The sequence below is a fragment of the Sarcophilus harrisii genome, chromosome 6 (genome assembly GCF_902635505.1).
Source record: "Sarcophilus harrisii chromosome 6, mSarHar1.11, whole genome shotgun sequence".
Taxonomy (NCBI): Eukaryota; Metazoa; Chordata; class Mammalia; order Dasyuromorphia; family Dasyuridae; genus Sarcophilus; species Sarcophilus harrisii.
In genome coordinates this window covers 162297232-162316564 of record NC_045431.1, presented here as the reverse complement: position 1 = coordinate 162316564, position 19333 = coordinate 162297232, and the positions used below count along the sequence as shown (strand labels likewise).

General features: G+C 35.4%; 1 protein-coding gene across 6 annotated transcripts in view; it reads left to right on the top strand.

The window, feature by feature from the left end:
* The window catches only part of SLC4A4 (solute carrier family 4 member 4), a 382231-nt gene that overhangs the window by 330469 nt on the left and 32429 nt on the right, over positions 1 to 19333 (top strand). For all 6 annotated transcript variants that reach the window (XM_031944125.1, XM_031944124.1, XM_031944128.1 and 3 more), the window contains 3 exons: positions 270 to 461; positions 9878 to 9991; positions 10676 to 10837. In XM_031944125.1, coding sequence (XP_031799985.1) covers positions 270 to 461; positions 9878 to 9991; positions 10676 to 10837 — 468 coding nt within the window. The remainder of the gene's footprint in view (positions 1 to 269; positions 462 to 9877; positions 9992 to 10675; positions 10838 to 19333) is intronic.

Sequence of the window (19333 nt, the reverse complement as noted above, 5' to 3'; positions counted from 1 at the left end):
AACAACAAAAAGGGAAAAGAACTCAGATATTCAAAGGCTGAGGATGTCTCTGTCCCAGTTCAGCTGGAAACTTGGTGGTTTGTTTCTTTTAAGGAAATACAACTATAGCATGTTGACTAAACAAGGCATTAACTCTGTTTCAAAGGATGGATTTACCTTAACTACTTTGAAAAAACTTAACTATGTTTTCAGTAGCATTAGATTGTCATAGATTGATGAATGCAAGTTTCTGTTTCACATATTTTTAAATTTTGTTTTTTTCTCTTTAGCCTCATAATGCAACCATTGACTGGTCGTCTTTGTCCAAGAAGGAGTGTTTGAAATATGGTGGGGAGCTCGTGGGCAACAGCTGTAAATATATTCCTGATATCACGCTCATGTCCTTTATCCTCTTTCTCGGTACATATACATGTTCTATGGCCCTGAAGAAGTTCAGAACCAGCCGCTATTTTCCTACTATGGTGAGTTTCTTAGCATTTAAAAATAATTTGGGAAGTCCATTTTGAAAAAATACCCCTCATCAAAGGTTCCCTCATCACAGGTATGACTGTAAATTTAAGTAGAATAATAAATGAATTTAAACACCATCTGAAAACTGAAGATAAGTTTTATGTCATTTTTTTGTAATAACTCCAAAGTAACCAGATTTTGAATCTTTTTTTTTTCCTGTCAATTGCTACATGTATAGTAAGTCATTTTATTTCTAGCCCTCAATTCCTAATCTAAAATAAGGGGGTTTGGACCAGATGATCTTGAAGTTTCTTTCTAGCTCCAGCTATGATGGAGCTCTATGATGGCCCTACCCTGAAGATATAATGGCCATAATTATATATAAGCATCTATTTTTGGGTAGGTATATTTATTGTTGTTGCTCAGTTATTTCACTTGTCGGATTCTTTATGACCTCATTTGTGGTTTTCTTTGCAAAGATCCTGGACTGGTTTGCCATTTCCTTCTCCAATTCATTTTGAGGAAAATTGAGGCAAATAGGATTAAGTGACTTGCCTAGGGCATACAGCTCATCTGTGTCTGAAGCCAGCTTTGAACTCAGAAAATGATTTCTGATTTCAGGTCTGGCACTCTGTGCACTATGGCACCACCTATAATTTGTGTGTGTGTTTATGTATATAAATATGTATATACATATGCTTATGTTGTTTTTTGTCTTTTTTTTTCAAAGACCAACAATACCATGAATGATATCTTGACTTGTGTGTGAATTGGATTAAAGTGGGGCTGAGTTGCTCAAAGTCATTAACATCATTCTTTCTCCCTCAGTTATCAAAATCTAGTGGCAAGATGGAAGTCAAGGCTACTGACATTGGCTTGGAATGAATGTATATGTATAAGTTCATGTATATGTGTATATATATATATATATATATACATATATGTGTGTGTGTCTATATCAAATTGTATATAAACACATGTTTATATATATAATATATATATTATATATATATTTGCTCAGGCCTTCTAATTCTTACTGTATATTCCTGGATAAACTAGGAATCAGCAATGCTATTTATGAGAGAAGACCAAACTAAGTTTATTGTAGCCCTTTATGGCCATTTTTTCCCATAAAAAATGCAATTAAAATTAGTAGCTCTTCATAGCCATTTTTCTATGTAAAATACAATTAAAATAATTTTTTACTTCTAAATTCCACTCACCAAAGTGTAAAATGCTATCCTATCCTTCTCAAATCATTTTGAGGAGATCTAATTCTTATTTCATCAATGATCTTTTCTGTAAAATTCTGTGTATACATTTTAAGAAATCCTTGCATCTGGCTTGTATCTAAAAATGAAATGAAGAGAGCTTATAAGAGCTGAGTAATGCATAAGGAAATTCTTTTGCCTTATAGGAACATCACACAGTAGTTCACATATAAACTCAAGTATTTAGTCCTATTTATAATATGGAAAATGAAGGACAGGGAAGATGGTTAGCTGTTCTGTACTCACTTGTAAATAGGTGCTCATGTGCAAAAGAAAGGAGCAAAAGTGGGCTAGTCTAATTCTCCATCAATTCTAGTTGGAAGAGTTTAGGATTCTATAATCTGGGGTCCAGCAGAGGCCCTACAGTTCAAATTGCTTCTAATTCAAAGTAGCTTCTTAAGAATAAAGAGTATATGAAAATTCTTGTCCTTTCAGAAAAAGGTTACCAAATTTTTTGTTGTTGTTGTTGCTTACCCTATGTGTTACTCTAAATCCTAAGTGGACACTTTTCTTGAAGTATCAGACTTCAAAAACATTTTCAGGGAATTGTCTATGAAGTAATCTGATTCAAAAACAAAGATCTGAACTGAAGCCTTTCTTGAGATAATTTTTAAAAATGCAGAAAGACCTGAGTTCAAATCCTATCTCACATATTTAAGGGCTTTGCAGCACTAGGCAAGTCATGTTACCTCTATGTGCCTCAGTTTCCTAATCTGTAAAATAAAGACATTAGACTTGATGAACTCCAAGTCTATGAACCTTTAATTTTTATGTTTTTGTCCTTGTAGACCCTTCTTTTACCCTCTTTTGGGGGAACTTTTAATTTATTTGAGCATACCACCTAGCTCTTTAATTTTTCCTTTCCTTCTTGAAGGAGTCCTTTTTTTATTAAACATAATAGAACAAGTGCTTTCTGAAATATGAGTAACTATCTCATGGGCATCCTTAAGATCTGATGAAATGTTGCATTTTTAATCAATTTAAGAAAACTTTTTTTGAGCTATGTTTGCAGATAATAGCTCTGCAGATTTCTAAAATTTCTCCTACTTTCTTAGACCAAGGTCATTTTCCAGCCAGATATAACTGTCACACACAAAGAGAAGGGCAGGTAACAAAAGTCATTGCTCTGATGATGTTTCAGATGTCCTGGTTGCTCTGGGTAGAGTATTGCCAGAATCACTAGCCTCTGATCTGGGAAAAAATAGATGATTGCAAGGGATAATTTCCAAATGTGGTATAGTATTTAACATTTTTCTTTAAGGAATGTCAATACATTCAATATCAACATCTTTCTGAAAAATTAATATGTGATTAAAAAAAACAGGCATTAGAAGCAAGATGGAGACTGAAGTTGTGCTTTTATTGTTTAGATGCTCTAACGATGTAGATTTGTAACTTGGATTGTTAGAGAGTTATCTAGGATACTAGGAGTTAAGGGACTTGTCCAGAGTCTTATCCAGTGTGTGTCAAAATTAGGACCTAAGTCCAGACTTTCCCGTTTCTAACACCCCTTCTCTATGGACTATACTATGCTGCCTATTTTGTTAGAGATAGGAGGAAGAATGGTATATAACAAAAAAAATTTCTTCTAATTGCTGATGCTCCCATTTGGCAAGATCTATTTCTTGAGGAGATTTTTGTGATCACTACAGACCACCGGGACAGAAAGAAAAAATAGAGGAGGAATTCAGGTTACAAATCATGATACAGTGTTGATACAGTAATGGGAAATTTGAACCCCCAAGATATGCCAGAGCTCTCTCTCAGCTCAAAATACAGCAACTACAAACTTTTTTCTTTCCTTAATAGTACTTCATCCTTCATAACACAGAAGAATCAAGGAGTTCTATTTTGGCTTTGATTCTTACCAACTGGGATGAACCAATTGCTGGGGGAAAATGATGAGACCCTTGGAGGGAAAAAGTTTATTCCTTCCTAGAGTTTGTGATAGAGATTTTGTTGTTCATTCTTTATTTTTGAAGAGAACCAAAATGACAATACAAGGCGATGTTTTGACTTGTATATGAATAGGATTTAAGAGCTATGGAAAGTCATCAGCTTTGCTGTTCTCCAGAGTTATCAGAGTCAAGTGGCAAGACAAAATTAAAAATAACTGGTGATGGTCCTGTATGCAGTGGGTAAACTTGACATTTCTAAATTAATGTCAAATTTTGAGGGTCATCCCATTCCAGATTGATATTTTTGTGATGGTATATTAGTCCATCTTTTGTCTCTGTTCTTACTTTGCTAGTGATAGAGGAAGGAAAGGAATCTGGGCATAATTGAATATACATTCTAGATTTTGAAGGGTTCAAAAGAAACACATTAAATTCTACATGGATTAAATTCTACAAGAGAATTCAGTGAGAATGTGGGGGTATGGACAGAAACTCAAGAATGACATTCCAAAGATATAAGAAGAATCATCTATGAAAAAAAGGGAGGAGGCAGTTGTCTGAAGAGGCTGATGTATATATATACAAAGAACCAACTGACTTCTATTGATGAAAGATATTTACAGAAAAAAATGGAAGCCAGGGAAAATGAGATGAGACAATAACTGTTCATCGACAAAACCCTTTTTATTCTTCTTTTGCTATTGTTTTCTCTGCCAAAGGGGAATGAATCATCTTTAGACTGGAAAGAACAGAACAGAAATGGCTGATGGGGAGTCGATTTCCTAAGTAATTAAGGAGATAGTAAAAGAACACCTAACCAGCCTTGATAAATATGCTTCCTTCCACAAATGAAACTGAGCGATGAGATTGTTAAAAATCACTCTCCATAAAATATGAAAAATCACCTACAGAAAATTCTTGCAGTAGTTTTAAGCATTAATAACCATTAATGCTCCAAGACTTTTGGAATATTCTGTAAAACAGGAGAGGTGCTTTATGACTAGAACAGTACAATAATAGTTAACACTTATTATTTATAAAGTGCCTTATGGTTTGTAAAACACTTTAAAAATATTATCTCATTTGATTGACCCAACAACAACAAGTTTGATGTTGATTCTCAGTAAAATTCTGGAATGTTAGGAGATATAATCAATAAAGAGACTTCTCATTTGTATGAAGTTGCTGTGTCTCTAAAGAGAAAGAGCTTCAATTTAGGCCTTTGATTAAGTCTGGTGTTAGTTTTCCAGAGATATCCCTTTGTCCTTTCTGCTAGTGTGGTCCTCTCATTTATATAGAATACTCATTCAGAGTGCAAATAAATAAATAAATAAATAAATCAGCACATCTTTAACTTGAGGGAGAAAAAAAACTATTATAAAAGTATAGATTAAAAAAAAAACTGTCAAGGAATTCCTTTTCTTATGATCTTTCAAGTCCTCCTTCCAGCTGGGAAGAACTGCTTCAGCTGCCTTGCTGATGAGGAGCTACATGTAAATATGGAGATAATAAGCTTTGTATCCTCCTCTAAGGCAGCTAAGTGGTATAGTGAATAAAGGTCTGAAGTCAAGAAGATTAATCTTCATGAGTTCCACTCTGACTGTGGAGATTTAAATAGCTGCATGGCTATGGGCAAGTCACTTAATCCTGTTTGCCTCAGTTTCCTTTTCTGTAAAATGAGTTGGAAGAAAAAAATGGCAGACTACTCCAATATCACTACCAAGAAAACCCATATAGGGTAACAAAGAGTGAGCTGACCCATTGCATGATTGTTATCATTATTAACAGTATTTCACATTTCTTTTAAAATAAGGTAATATAATGGTTATAATTATCATTTCTAGGAGCCCCAAACATACAATTTTTCACACAAATACTCATATATCATATTACTTGGAATATAGCACCAAGAATAGGGGAAGAATATAAGAGAAAGAAGCTCTTTAGCAAAGTTTGACATCATAAATGAATATAATATTTATTGATTGCTCACAGGTTGCATTATACTGCATTAGTCACTTACATCAGCATTCCCTCCAGTGAGAACAACTCCGGAGGCGAAATATTCTTTTGTCGCGGTTAATTTAGCAACAGCAGTAATTCTGCAAAGTGAAAACAGAATGCTCTCTTGGGTTTCAGGAAGATTAAAATCACTTCTCCCCCTCAAAGATTAATTGGCTTCTCATTGTTGTTATCTCCTATTGTGGCTATTTCAATAATTAATACTGTAGCATCCCTTGTGAAGTGTGTGATTATAATGGGTTTTTTTAGGTTGTTGTTTTCTAAGCAGTGAGGGATAGATTATGGTTCTTTGAGAGGCCTTTTCCAGCTCACTCTTGCTTTTAGACTTTGTTTTGGCGTTTTTGATGATTATGTAAACTGGCTGCTTCTATCCCGATTCACTTAAATATCTCCCAATTAATTCTGCAGGGAATGAGGATCTTTCCTCAACTCTCCATTTTCCTTCTTATCTCCAAAAAGAAATGGGGGGGGGGTGGAGGGAAAAACCTTTTGAACTAGGGCAGTTATTCCATTCAGCATATACTTTTGAGGATTTTTTAGGGATTTTTTTGTTTTATTATTTTGTTTATTTTTAAAGCTTTTAAGGACTTTGTCTAAATGGATGGAGGATAACATAGGCTTCAACAACTGGTTAATCACCATATTTGCATTTTTGTTTTCTATTAAAAACGAATTCATCCCCAAATAAACAAACAAAAAAAAAAACCCTCACTCACTCCTCTTGGGTTGTATGCTGTGTTGGCTCTGCCAACGGAAGTGGAAAGTTAGTTACTGGCAGATTAATGAAAAGTGAGCCAGAACATGTCCATGGGCTACCACAAGCAATATTGGGCTACACTTGTTTGATGTTCCTCAAGAGAGGGCAGACAACCTTTAGGGAGCAGGTTTTCTCAGGAATAGACTGGTACTTCTAGTTGCTGCCAGAAGCCAGTGATTGGGGAATAGAGACCTCAGGATCTCTTAAGAGATTTAGATTTGATTTGATTTCTACATATATTTTTAAATATTATATTTCCTTTCGATTTTAAAATAGGTCAAATTTGATAAATTTCAATGATGGTGCACAGAAATAATTAGAAGCTTGTATCCTACCTTAGATTTTTATTATTTGTTAGCCTCTTGGTCAGTCATTTAATCTCTATTTTTCTCATCTGCAAAATGGGGACATTAGAGTTGATGACCTCCATAGTTCCTGTCAACTATATATCTATGATCTCATAATAATTTTCTATTACTAAACTTGTTCAAAACAAAATGAGTTCTCAGAGAAAATCTTATGTAAGAGATCAAGTTTCAGGGTGTTTATCTTCACTTTCTTGAAGGACACTTTAGGGAGGAATTTCTGACATGAATTTTATAAATGCAAATTTTAAAAACTACCTCCTGTGCACTTCCTTTTATTTGTTCTAATTGATGAATTTTGATCTAGACTTTATAAGGATCTGGAAAAAAATCTATTTAATTTCCATATGAGCTTAGCCTCAACCTATTATTATAGGAGTGAGAGTTTAAGCAAAAATATTCCCTATTCTGTGCAAAGTAAATAAATAGAATTAAATAATTGGGAAAAGAGGAATAAAAATGAGAATACATGACAGAAAATGTTTCCAAAGCTATAACTTTTAATGAGACATAAAGAGAGGCAGTGTGGTATAATGGATAAAGAATGGACCTTTGAGAACCAGGAAAGCCAGGGAGATTAGTTGTTTTTGACATATTCTAGTTATGTGACTCTAGAAAACTCACTTAGAATATTTGCTCTAGAGTTCATTTACTACAATCTTACACTAATGAAAATCACAACCTATTTAGAACTAAGAATGAGATATCACTTGGGGCATGTGACAAAAAGATGAAGTGGATTCTTTTGATTTCCAAGCATTGTTTCTCCATGTAAATAATAGTCCTACAGAAGAATAAAATCTCTCTCTCAGAGATATCTCTAATGAAGCATTGTGTTATCTATCTTTTAAATGTTTTACATAAATCCAATTTAGTCCAAATTGGTAGAAAAAGGAGACAAGTCTATGACACGAAGACTGATAACTGAGGGTCGATTTGTGGAAGTCATTTCTGGAGGCAGCTCCAAATGCTGTTTAAGGAGACTTCCTAGGTCATTAAATCTGATAATAATTATGTCTAAAAGACTTACCTAGGCTCCTAGATGTTTCCCTTTACAGTCCTCAAATTCTGTCTACTGATTCTTGAAATTGCCTTCCTAATATGTAGAACATTTCTTTGATTGTTCATTATGTATGTAATGGAATATTATTGTTCTATAAGAAATGATGGGCATGCTGGAAAGACTTACATGAACTGATGCTGAGGGAAGTGAGCAGAATCAGGAAAACTTTGTACACAGTAATAGCAAGATTATGTGATGATCAACTCTGACAGAGTTAGCACTTCGTAGCAATAGTGATTTAAGACAATTCCAGTAGACTCTGGATAGAAAATGCCATCAACATCCAAAGAGAGCCATGGAGACTGAATGAGGAAAAGAAAGGCACTTGTTTGCTTTTCCTTTTCTGTGCCTTTTCCTCTTTGTTTTCGTCTTTCTGAGTTCAAATTTGGTCTGAGACGTTTGCTAGCTACATGACATTGGACAAGTCACTTAACTCTGTTTGCCTCAGTTTCCTCATCTGTTAAATGAGCAGGAGAAGAAAATGGCAAACTGTTCCAGTATCTTTGCCAAGAAAACTACAAAAATGAATCAGACACAATTGAAATGACTAAACAATGAAAAATTAGTATTCTTTTCATTCTTCATCCAAATTACTTTGAATTATTTTAATATCTAATTATATTGAACATATTTTCTCTTCCAGTACAATATAAGCTCCTTGAGATCGGGGACTATTTTATTTTGTTTTGGTATCCTTGGCACTTAGTACCTGGCACATAATTGGTACTTAATAAATGCTTGTTGAATTGCATGCTTCTAATCACAAGAAAATGCATATTGATTATAGCACTTTTAAGCTGTGCAGAACATCTTTCTTAAAACGATCTGGCTTTATTAGCTTCCTTTCTCAGATAAGAAATCTGAGGCCTGAAAAGTTACATGACTGATCAATGATCATACATTTAGTAATGTCTGAATCAAAATTCAGACTGAAGTTTTTAGATTCCATATCCAATACACTTTTCTTTATGCCATGTTGCTTCTCACAAGACTAGAGGTTGGCTAATTTTTTATTGATCCATAAAAAGAGTTTATATGATAAATGAGATAAATCTAGAACCAAATTGAATGCCACATTAAAAATATATCTTTTTTTATATAACAGGAAACAGGTATCCCTTAAAAGTTTTTGATGGGGGATTGAGGTGATTAGACCTATGTATTAGGAAAATTACTTTGCCAGCAATGTGAAGAATAAATTGATAGGAGACAGAGGACATAGTGAGTTATTATATTTGTCCATGAAAAAAGACCTTGGTTAGAATACTGGGGGTGAAAAATAGGAAACAGATGGGAGATATTGTTAGAATAGAAATCAATATCACTTGACATGGAAGAAGGGATTGAAAAAAGTAGGAAGATCCTAAGTAGACTCCAAGATCATGAGCCTGAGTAACTGGGTACATTGTATTGATATCTGCAAAATGTCTTCTTTATTAAATCAAAGATAATAAATTGAGTTTAAGACATGTTGAGTTGGATACTAAAGAAAAGTCATGGGTTTCTCCAAAATATCAGGTTACAGTGTACAAGGTGGATGAATACTGTTAAAAGTCATTAGATTTAGTGATAAGGTCATTAATAAATAACATTTGAATAATGTTTTATCCTTTTCATATTACTTCAGTAGGTGAGATTGATCAGAATTTGCTTTCCCCTGACTATTCATTTTTTTTCATGAATGAAATAGCAATCATTAAGCACTTAGTTGGGTCAGAAAACTATTTAATCCTCCTAGGAGTGATGGGTAATTTCTCCATAATCTTCCATATCCAAAGTGTCATTCCTCTCTCAAGTTCTAACTTTGGGATCTATTTTTATAATGATGTCAGTGCATCACGATTGAATGATGAAGTAACAATACAATTTAAACAATGCTTGAACCCCAGTATGATTCCTTCAGTCCATCAACATTGAGACAATGATAGGATTACCTTCATGCACAAGAAGCTTCATCCTCATGGAAATCCAGCAATAATGTGAAGTATAGATGAAAGGATAGATGGTTTCTTGGATATTAACTAAACAATGGGTATCTTATATTTTTTTAGGCAAGAAAACTTATTAGTGACTTTGCCATTATTCTGTCCATCCTCATTTTTTGTATTATTGATGCCCTGGTGGGTGTGGACACTCCAAAACTAATTGTGCCAAGTGAATTCAAGGTAGGTAAATTGTCTCTCTTTCTTTCCCTTCTCCTTCTCCTTCTCCTTTTCCTTCTCCTCCTTCTCCTTCTTCTTCTTTCTCTCTCTCTCTCTCCCTCTCTCCCTCTCTCCCTCCTCCCTCCCTCCTTTTTTCTCCTCTCTCTTCTTTCTCTTTTTCTCCCTCCTTCTCTCTTTTTTCTGCTCTCTTTTCTATCTTTCTCTCTCTCCCTCCTCTCTTTTTTCTGCTTTATTTCTTTTTTGTCTTTGTCTTTCTCTCCCCTTCTCTCTCTTTCCATCTTTATCTCTTTCTTTCTATCTTGCTGTTCATTTCTGTTTCTCTTCCTTGTTATCTGTCTCTTTCTGGGTTTGTCTACCTGTCCCTCCACCTCTCTTGATATATAGGATATATAGGGCAAAGAAACCCTATAGTCTGTCATAATGCCTTGTGAACTAGCTTTGCAGAATTATTCATTGGTCCCACCAAAAAACATTAGATTTGGGATGGAGGGGCTGGGATCATTTTCATCTGTGTAGGCCATGAAACAATGTATGTTAACCGTGTTGTCTTTAGACATATCCAGATGAAAATCATAAGGTCAAAATATTTCTTGGGATTTGATTTATCTTTACTTGATGGTCCTTTTCAACTGTCAATGTATTATGAATATTATGAAGTTTTCCCTATTTTTTTCATTGTTCTCAAAGCCAACAAGTCCCAACCGAGGCTGGTTTGTTGCACCCTTTGGAGGGAACCCCTGGTGGGTGTACCTTGCAGCTGCTATTCCTGCTTTGCTGGTCACCATCCTGATTTTCATGGACCAACAAATCACAGCTGTTATTGTCAATAGAAAAGAACATAAACTCAAGGTGAGTTCTCTCTCTCTTTTTTTAAATTATGTGTAGTAGTTTGCATCTTTTTGTTACCATTATAATGTCCTTATATGAACTCCTTCAAAGGCTTTAATTATCATAGAATCTGAAATTTTAAACAATAAGAGATCTTAGAGATTACTAATAATAAACACTTACATAGTGCAAAGTGTTTTCTAAATATCATCTCATTTTATCTTCACTACAATTCTCTAGAATAATACTATTATTATCCCCATTTTACAGATGACTAAACTGAGTTAGTCAGAGAGATAAAGTGATTCAGCTAGTAAGTATCTGGGACTGGATTTGAACACAGGGTATTCCTGATTCCAGATTCAGTAGTCTCTATACTGTGCCGACAAGTATCCCTCATTGTCAAAAGCCAAAAAAGTGTTGACTGGTTCCAACATAAATTGCTGTTGCATAAACTCAACGGGGGTAGCCAAGTAGCACAGTGGATGGAATGCCTAGCATTCTCAATCCAATCCAATCCCAAATATTTCCTAGCTGTATGACACTGGATAAATCACTTACCCTGTTTATGCCTAAGTTTGTTCATTTGTAAAATGAGCTGGAGAAAGAAACAGCAAACCACTCCAGTATTTTTGCCAAGAAAACACCAAATGGAGTCACAAAGAATCAAACATACCTGAAAACAACTAGCAAGAAACCCAATAGGGCCCTCACTGCTGCAAGGCGATCCTTTGCGTCTCTTTGATTTGTTCTCCTGCTCACCATTTATCTACCTTCCTTACATCTCTGGTCTATGTTTGCTTCTCTCATCTCAGCTATCACTTTGCTGAAGATTTTAATGATCCTTTACCTGATCTCTTGCAATAGATTATTAACTGACTTCTTAGTTTTGATTCTCTCTTTACTCCAATCCATCTTGCACTCGTGTCAAAATGATTTATTTCCAAGGTATTTCTCCATCACCTGAACTCCAGTGGCTTTCCATTCCTTCCATAATCAAACCTAGTGGTCTGTTGGACATTTAAAACTCTTCACAAACTGGACCTTTTCTACTTTTTCAGCCTTGGGCTTTTTTCCCCCTCCACAAACTCTATGATCTAGTGACCCTGGCCTACTTGGAGTTCTTCACAGAGGACACCTCATTTACTGACTGCGTATTTGCATTGGCTGTCCCTGATGCAGTATGCTTTTGCTCCTCACCTCTGCCAACTGTTTTCCATTATGACTCACTCAAGCCTCACCTTCTGCAGGAGGCCATTAGAATTATTTGCCTATTGTCTCCTTCTTGTGGATATATGCTTCTGGAGGGACAGTACATGCTTTTGCTTTTTCATGTAGTCCTAATGCTTGGAACAGTACTTGGCACATTGTAAGGGCATAATAAATGCTTATCAGGCTATCTGACTGACTGGACGATTCAAATATTTGCTGATCGATTAATTGATGAATGAGTGGAACAGTTGTTTTCTTTATTCCTTCACTACTTGTTTCCTTCTGGCTCACACACCCAGATACTGGCTCTGCTTTTTGTTGGGAAAGAGAGACTATAAAATCAGCAAGCTTTGGTAGCATTCTCATTTTCTTATGCTAAAGTTGTAAATTAATCATTTCAAGAATCATCATTTTCCACCCAGTGGCCAGCTTTGGTTATGTACCTCAAGTATATAAATCCTCAGGGATATGAAGCAAATAGAGGCAAAATATTGGGGGAAAGGAACAAGATTGCTACTAGCTGGTAATGCATTATATGATTAGTTTTCGTCAAATTTCAGTAAATATTTTATATAGCTGCATTTTATAGGAAATTAATTTCACAATTGCTCAATATCATTAAAGTAGAGACTTCAAAAAGATTCAGTTAGAAAAAAATGAATAGTATTATTATGGCTTTCCTTTGTCTTAAAGCTATTTTTAATCATAATAATTTTTGCCCAACAAATTTTTTTTGCATGCCAAATACCACTGGCTGTCACTGTGAACTGAAGAAACACAAGTTGTTCTCCAGAAGAGAAGATTATATCTATTTCCATTAGAGTTGTAATAAATCTTCTAGTTTTAAAAAACAGCTTAATATTATCTGTAGGGTTTTGCTTAAAACAGAAGTTCTTAAGCTATGATCCATAGGCCCTCATTGAGTGTCTATAAATAAATGTCAGAGTCCATGATTATTTTGTCTATTCTCTAATTGAAATTTTGCATTACCTTTATGATTTTTTCAAAGTGATTTTGAGAAGGAATATATAGACTTCAACAGACTTCCCAAATGATCCATGACATGAAAAGTTGGTTAAAAGGACCTTTGGCTAGTATGAATTGACTGCCCAAGTTCACCCAGCCACACGTGAGACATATTAGCAACAATTTTGAGTTCAGGTCTATGAGTTATGAACTTTTGGGAGAACTTCTGGATCTTTGTTTACTTTTTCTTGAATGAAAGCACATTCTTTCTCCTCTCTCCATCTCAAGAAGTGTTGTGTCAACTCGTCAGAAGAATATAGGCATTGAGTACACAAATAAAAAGCTCTTGTCACATTTAGAATTTCTTATTTGAAAACATTCCTCTTAGTAACACGGGCTGTTGACTGAATGCAGTCATTTTTTTCCACCTGCAGATAAAATAATATCAAAGGCTATTTCACCATGAATGTAATCATTCCAAAAGCTGTTCCCTCCAGGGCAAATTGTGCTCACATGGAGTTAAAGAAAGGCAGTCAATTAATCACAAGAGAGCTGTGATCCTATATCTAATTTGGAAAGCCTAGGACTACTTGAAAATGATTAAGAAGAGAAGGCTGAGGTGCCGAGCGAGACAAAAACATTACAGTATTAAAAGCAGCATGTTTTCAGCAAGCATTTGTTCCGGCACCGAGTCAAGCTGAGCTGGCTGGCTCGCTGTTCGCCTCGGTATCGGATCCATTTATCCACTTCACTGAACAGCTTTGTAATGATGTCAGAATGCCAGAGTACTTGGCTTTCTTTGGCCCTCACTCTGCTTCGTTATTTCTCGCAGTATTCCTGCAGGGAGCTCTTGAACAAACCAGGTTCCTAGCGGTCCTGACTTTTCCAAGGTCAGTTCCAGAACCATTAGCAGAATCAGGAAATAGAATTTGTGAGCTCCTCCCTTGGCATCTAATATCTGTTCACTAGACCGAGGCAAGTCTCCAAAGGAAATAGGCTCAGGGTTGGGGTGAAATAAGGGTGGGTGAAATAAGGGTGGGTGACGAGAACTCCACTGATGAAATTAGAGAAAAACCCAAATGATTTGATGTAATGATTTGAGTACTATGCAAATGGTGCTCAAATAGTCTTTCCTTTCCATTTTCAATGGTACCACCATTTCCACTCTAAATGAGTTCTGTATTACTCATTCTGTTCTAATGTAACAGTGAGGTCATACCTGATTTCCTGGTCCACAGTCTTTCATTCCCTCCACCAGTCAATCTGAATACCATTGCCAGACTTACTTTCCTAAAACACTATTCTGATACTGCTGTTATCCCGTGTAGAGACCTCCCTCAATGGCTTCCTATGTCTTCTGAATCCAGTGCCAGAGTTTTAGTGTCATGTTCCTGATACCTCTATGATTACATCTCAAATACTCTTCCCAGCCTTATTCTCTTACTGAGCTTTCACATTTGCCCTGTGTTATAGCCAGAACAGTTAGCAACTGGTCTTAACCCCTTTTTCGTCTTGATCATTTGCACATGGCTGAAATTCCCTGGCCCATATAGCTGACTACCAAAATTCTATCCATCATTCAAGACAGCTCCTTCTTCCATGCCCTTACACTTTTTCCTGAATGCTTTACTCCTTACTTCCCTTTCTCCCATGGCATGCTCTTCATTTCTCTCCAATGGCACTTATATATACTGCCTTTTGCAGTAGTTTTTGGACTCCTGTGATTTCGTTGGTGTGGGTACTTCTTAACCATTATAATTCAACTTTATTGCAATTTAGCTAACAGTGACTTTCTACAATGTATGGCATTCAATACAGAATAACACAAAGATAGATGATGACTGATTTTCATGGATCATACAGTATGACAGTGGGAAAGAGATGTAAAAAAAAGTTTAAAAAAGAGAGATATACAACCCACTAAGTCAAATAACAACTGACATTTCTTAAACACTTTCTGTGTGCTAGGAATATAGAGAGAGGCAAAAGTAGTCCCTGCCCTCAGGCAGAATGTATTCTAATGGAGAAGGCAATATACCATACCATAACATAATATTTTACATTTATATTATCCACGATAGTTTATATTTTAATATGTGTTCATAATTTATACTACAATATTATGAGATTATATTATATATTTAATGTTAAACTTATATTTGTAGTATATAAATCTTAGGTCTATATGAATGTAATATTTATATAACATAGTAATTATTCAATTATATTTTGTCATATATGATATTGATATTACATATAAATATATTATTCATAAATGTATTTATAAACTATGCCATTGATATATAGATATAGATTATATATATGCTTTCGTCTTATGTTCATGATTTTCCATGATTACGTTCTTTTTCTTTTCAGCCTTATTCTCTTAGTAAACCTATAAACTTGCCCCATGTTCTGGCCAATTTGGATCGTTAGCAACTGACCTTGTCCCTTTCTAGTCTTGTATAATACACATGTTTGGAATTCTTGGTCCCTATCTCTGTCAAAATTCCAATTAATTATATTTTATAAAAATAATATTTACAAGTTTACTAATTATATGATATATAATTATATGATTATATATGTATTGTATATATGTATATGTATACATACACACAGAGAAGACAGAAGGCAATCTCAGAGGGATGGGACTAGCAGCTAGGAAAATTAGCAAAGATCTGTTGCGGGACTTGAGTCCTGAGCAAAGCCAAAGATTTTAAAGAGGAAAAACATTCCAGGCAGGAAGATGGAAAACTGAGTGTTGTAGATGGTGTTTTTGAGGTAGGGAGGCCTTCACTTGATTCCTTTGAAAATACTTCATGAGGGAGAAGGGGGAAAGAAATGAGCATTTAATAAGGACCTTAGTAAATGTCAGATACTATGCTAAGCTTTTTTGAAATATCACATTTATCTTACTACAACCCTTTGAGATAAGTGCTGTTATCTGATCATACAGCTAGGGTTTAGGGCCAGATCTGAACTTGGATCTTACTGACTCCAACCCCAGCACTCTGTGCTCTGTGCTGCACCTTGCTGCCTCTGAGTACCTTTGGGTACCAGGGCAACACCTAAACCATCCATCATTCTCTCTGTGGATTCATGATTAGCCGGGACACCTCCTTTCCTGCATTCCTTTGCGCTGCCTTTCACATCACATCTTGTACACAAGGTTACAACACAGGGTGCTTACTACAGTCTGCCAATCCCATCACATGTCGTCCATTGACTTTTGGAGCTTTCATAGTTTTGATTTGTTTTTGATATTATATGAGTTTCTACAGATATCAGTTCAATCCTCATCAAAAGTCATATTCTGCTCTTGCATCATCCAGGCTTTGAGTGGTAATAGGGCAGAAATATCTGGAGCCAACTCCTACGGGTTGGCAAGACCAGGTTGTTAAATTTTCAGTATGAGTATTCACACCTTGGAAATTGGCAAATGCTGCAAATTAGGGCTTGATTTATTATGTTGTTGACTTTTTTAGACTAAGAAAGTGATGGAGAAAACATGAATAATGCAAGTTAAACTTAAAAGTGTGTCTTCTAGAGAGCTGGTTGTTAACCATAGTATCAACACACCTTCAGAAAAGAGGCAGGACTGAGTTTAATAAAGCAGAGGAGGAAAAGTCTCTAATTTTTTATATTCCAGTACCAGAAACTAATTTTGGAAGAAAAAGTCTTGCCTATCTTTATCCCTTGTAGCCTCTAGCCCAAATTGATGCATATGTGATAGAGGAAGATTTCCTTTATAGGAGTAGATATGTCCCTAGCTGAGGTCCCTTCAAATTCTAAAATAATGTGATTTTGTGACAGAAGGGGCTCAATAAATTAACTTGCTGAGTGAGTTAAGGAGCATTATTTGTGTTAATACCTATTTCCATTTGGCTTCACAAATCCTGGAATTCCAATAATGAGTGCCATTGGTGATGAATGGGAAACATCAATGAAATACCTTTCAAGCCTCATAATTAATGCTAATTTCTACTTGGCTTCCTTGCTACCATGAAGATCCTAGATACCCATTTTAGATCACCTGGGCCTTTTATTTTTACAGAACCTGAAAATACCTTATTTTGTTATGTAGATTTTACTCAAATTCAGAAATAAATAGTAGCCTTGAGTCCTAAAATTACAGAAAAATGAACTGAAGTATATATATATTAGATTTAAGTCATTGTTTACTGTTGATGAAGATGACTTTACATGGGAAAAAGTCTGTTTTCATACATGGCAAAAATAAGTTCATTTTTCTATAATTTTAGGACTCAGGGCTGAAGGTTTCATACAGGAGGTAAGACATGAACTATGCCCCCCAGAAAAGAATCAGATGAAGAGAGGGAAAAGAGCAGGAGAATGGTGGAGAGCATGGACTTTGCTGGATGATTTAGGAATTAATGTCTAGATGAGTTTGACCTGAGCAAGAGGCTTCTGTTGGGAGTGATGGGAAATACATGATAGTAGGAAATTAAAGTTACCTCTTTTTAGGTACTTCTTCTATTTCTCTACCAATTAAACACTTGGTATTGGAATCTGTGCCATGACCTGTATATGGAGCCTGACAAATGGGAAGGAAATAACAGATTTGCTCTTCATCATTGAAGGGAACAGTCATAGACCCATTGGCCCACTGGAAACACAGTATGAAAGAATTTCAGCTTTGGGATCAGAGGATTTGAGTTCAAATTCTACTTTGGATATTTTTAATCAAAGAGACCTCAGGAAAGTCATCCAAATTTCCTCACTTCAAAAAATTTATACATATATACATATGTGTGTATATATACAATACATATACACACATACATTCATATATATATATATATATATACATACACACACACAAACTCATATATAGATATATGTATATAATGTGGTATATACTATTATACTATATCATACATGACACATATAACATACATACATACATATATGTATATGTATTATATCTCAGGATTTTCCAGATGGCGTGTAGTTCCTTCTAGTTCTGAACCCAAGATCCTACAATTTTAGGAATGAAACACACATATTCAAAAGTGCCTTTTAATCTAATGCAGAAATGGCCTTTCATACATCCACAAGCAAATATTCAGCTTCTTAGGGTACATATTCTGATCACTTTGGAGATAGCAATTGCTTCCCTGAAATAACAGTTTGGAGGATTCATGGTTATAGGGTCAGGAGACCATGGAAGTTTTAGAGTTGCTTGCAAATCTAGATCTAGCAAATCTAGATCTAGTCAAAGTCACTGTTCTTATTACTTTTGACTGATTTAGCAAACACAAGGGCAAGAATAGTTAGAAAGGGAGAAGGAGGTTGAGAAGTCCTTCTTGTAGTTGATATAAAGGACAGCTCTGATGTCTCCCTATCCAGGATTCCCTTTATCACTGAGCCCATTTTCAGCTTAATATTTTAGGACACTCTCTTTTGCATACAAATAAGCAATCAGGAGGGCCAAGAGAGCCACTTATTGATGGAATCAACCTTGTCATAAATCAACTAGTCCGACCACTTTTTCCAACTTGATATGTCCCCTAGAGGAAGAACTAGGGTCCTTCCTACCCAACTGATAATTCAGCAAGCCTTTAAGTGCTCAGTAGGTGTTATGCTGACCATTAGGAATTCAGAGATAATCTTGAAGCATTTGAGATGTAATTCAGAATTCATTGTTAGTCTTTTTCACTCCTTGTGACCCCATTTGGGGTTTTCTTGGCTGAGATACTAGGGTGGTTTGCTATTTCCTTCCTCAGCTTATTTTACAGATGAGGAAACTAGAGCAATCAATATTCAATGACTTGCTCAGGATCACACAGCTAGTAAGTGTCTGAGGCTGGATTTGAATTCAGATCTGCTTGACTGCATGCCTGGCATTCTATCCACTGGGTCACAGCTGCCCTTCCTAATGCATAATAAATACTTAATAAATTTCTGTTGATTTGACTTAACCTTGTTAGAATTCCATTTCCTTATCATCAGAGGGAAAGATTAGGATTAGATATTCTCTAAGATTCCCTCTACCTCTGAATCTGTGATCCTCAATCATGGAGGCTCCCTGGGCCTCGGTTTTCCCATTTGCAGAATGAAAAGTTGGATGAGATAGTCTCTGAATCTATAATCCTAAATCATTTTAATTGCCTGGGCCTTGGTTTTCATATTTACAGAAAGAGAGAATTATATCAAATGGCCTCTAAGGTCCCTTCTATTTCTAAATCTATGATCCTCAGTTAGTTAGGCTTCCTGGGCCTCAGTTTCCACATATAAAGAATAAAAGAATTATACCCTGACTTCTAAGCTCTTTTCTAGTTCTAGATCTGTAATCCATTGGTCTTGTACATCATT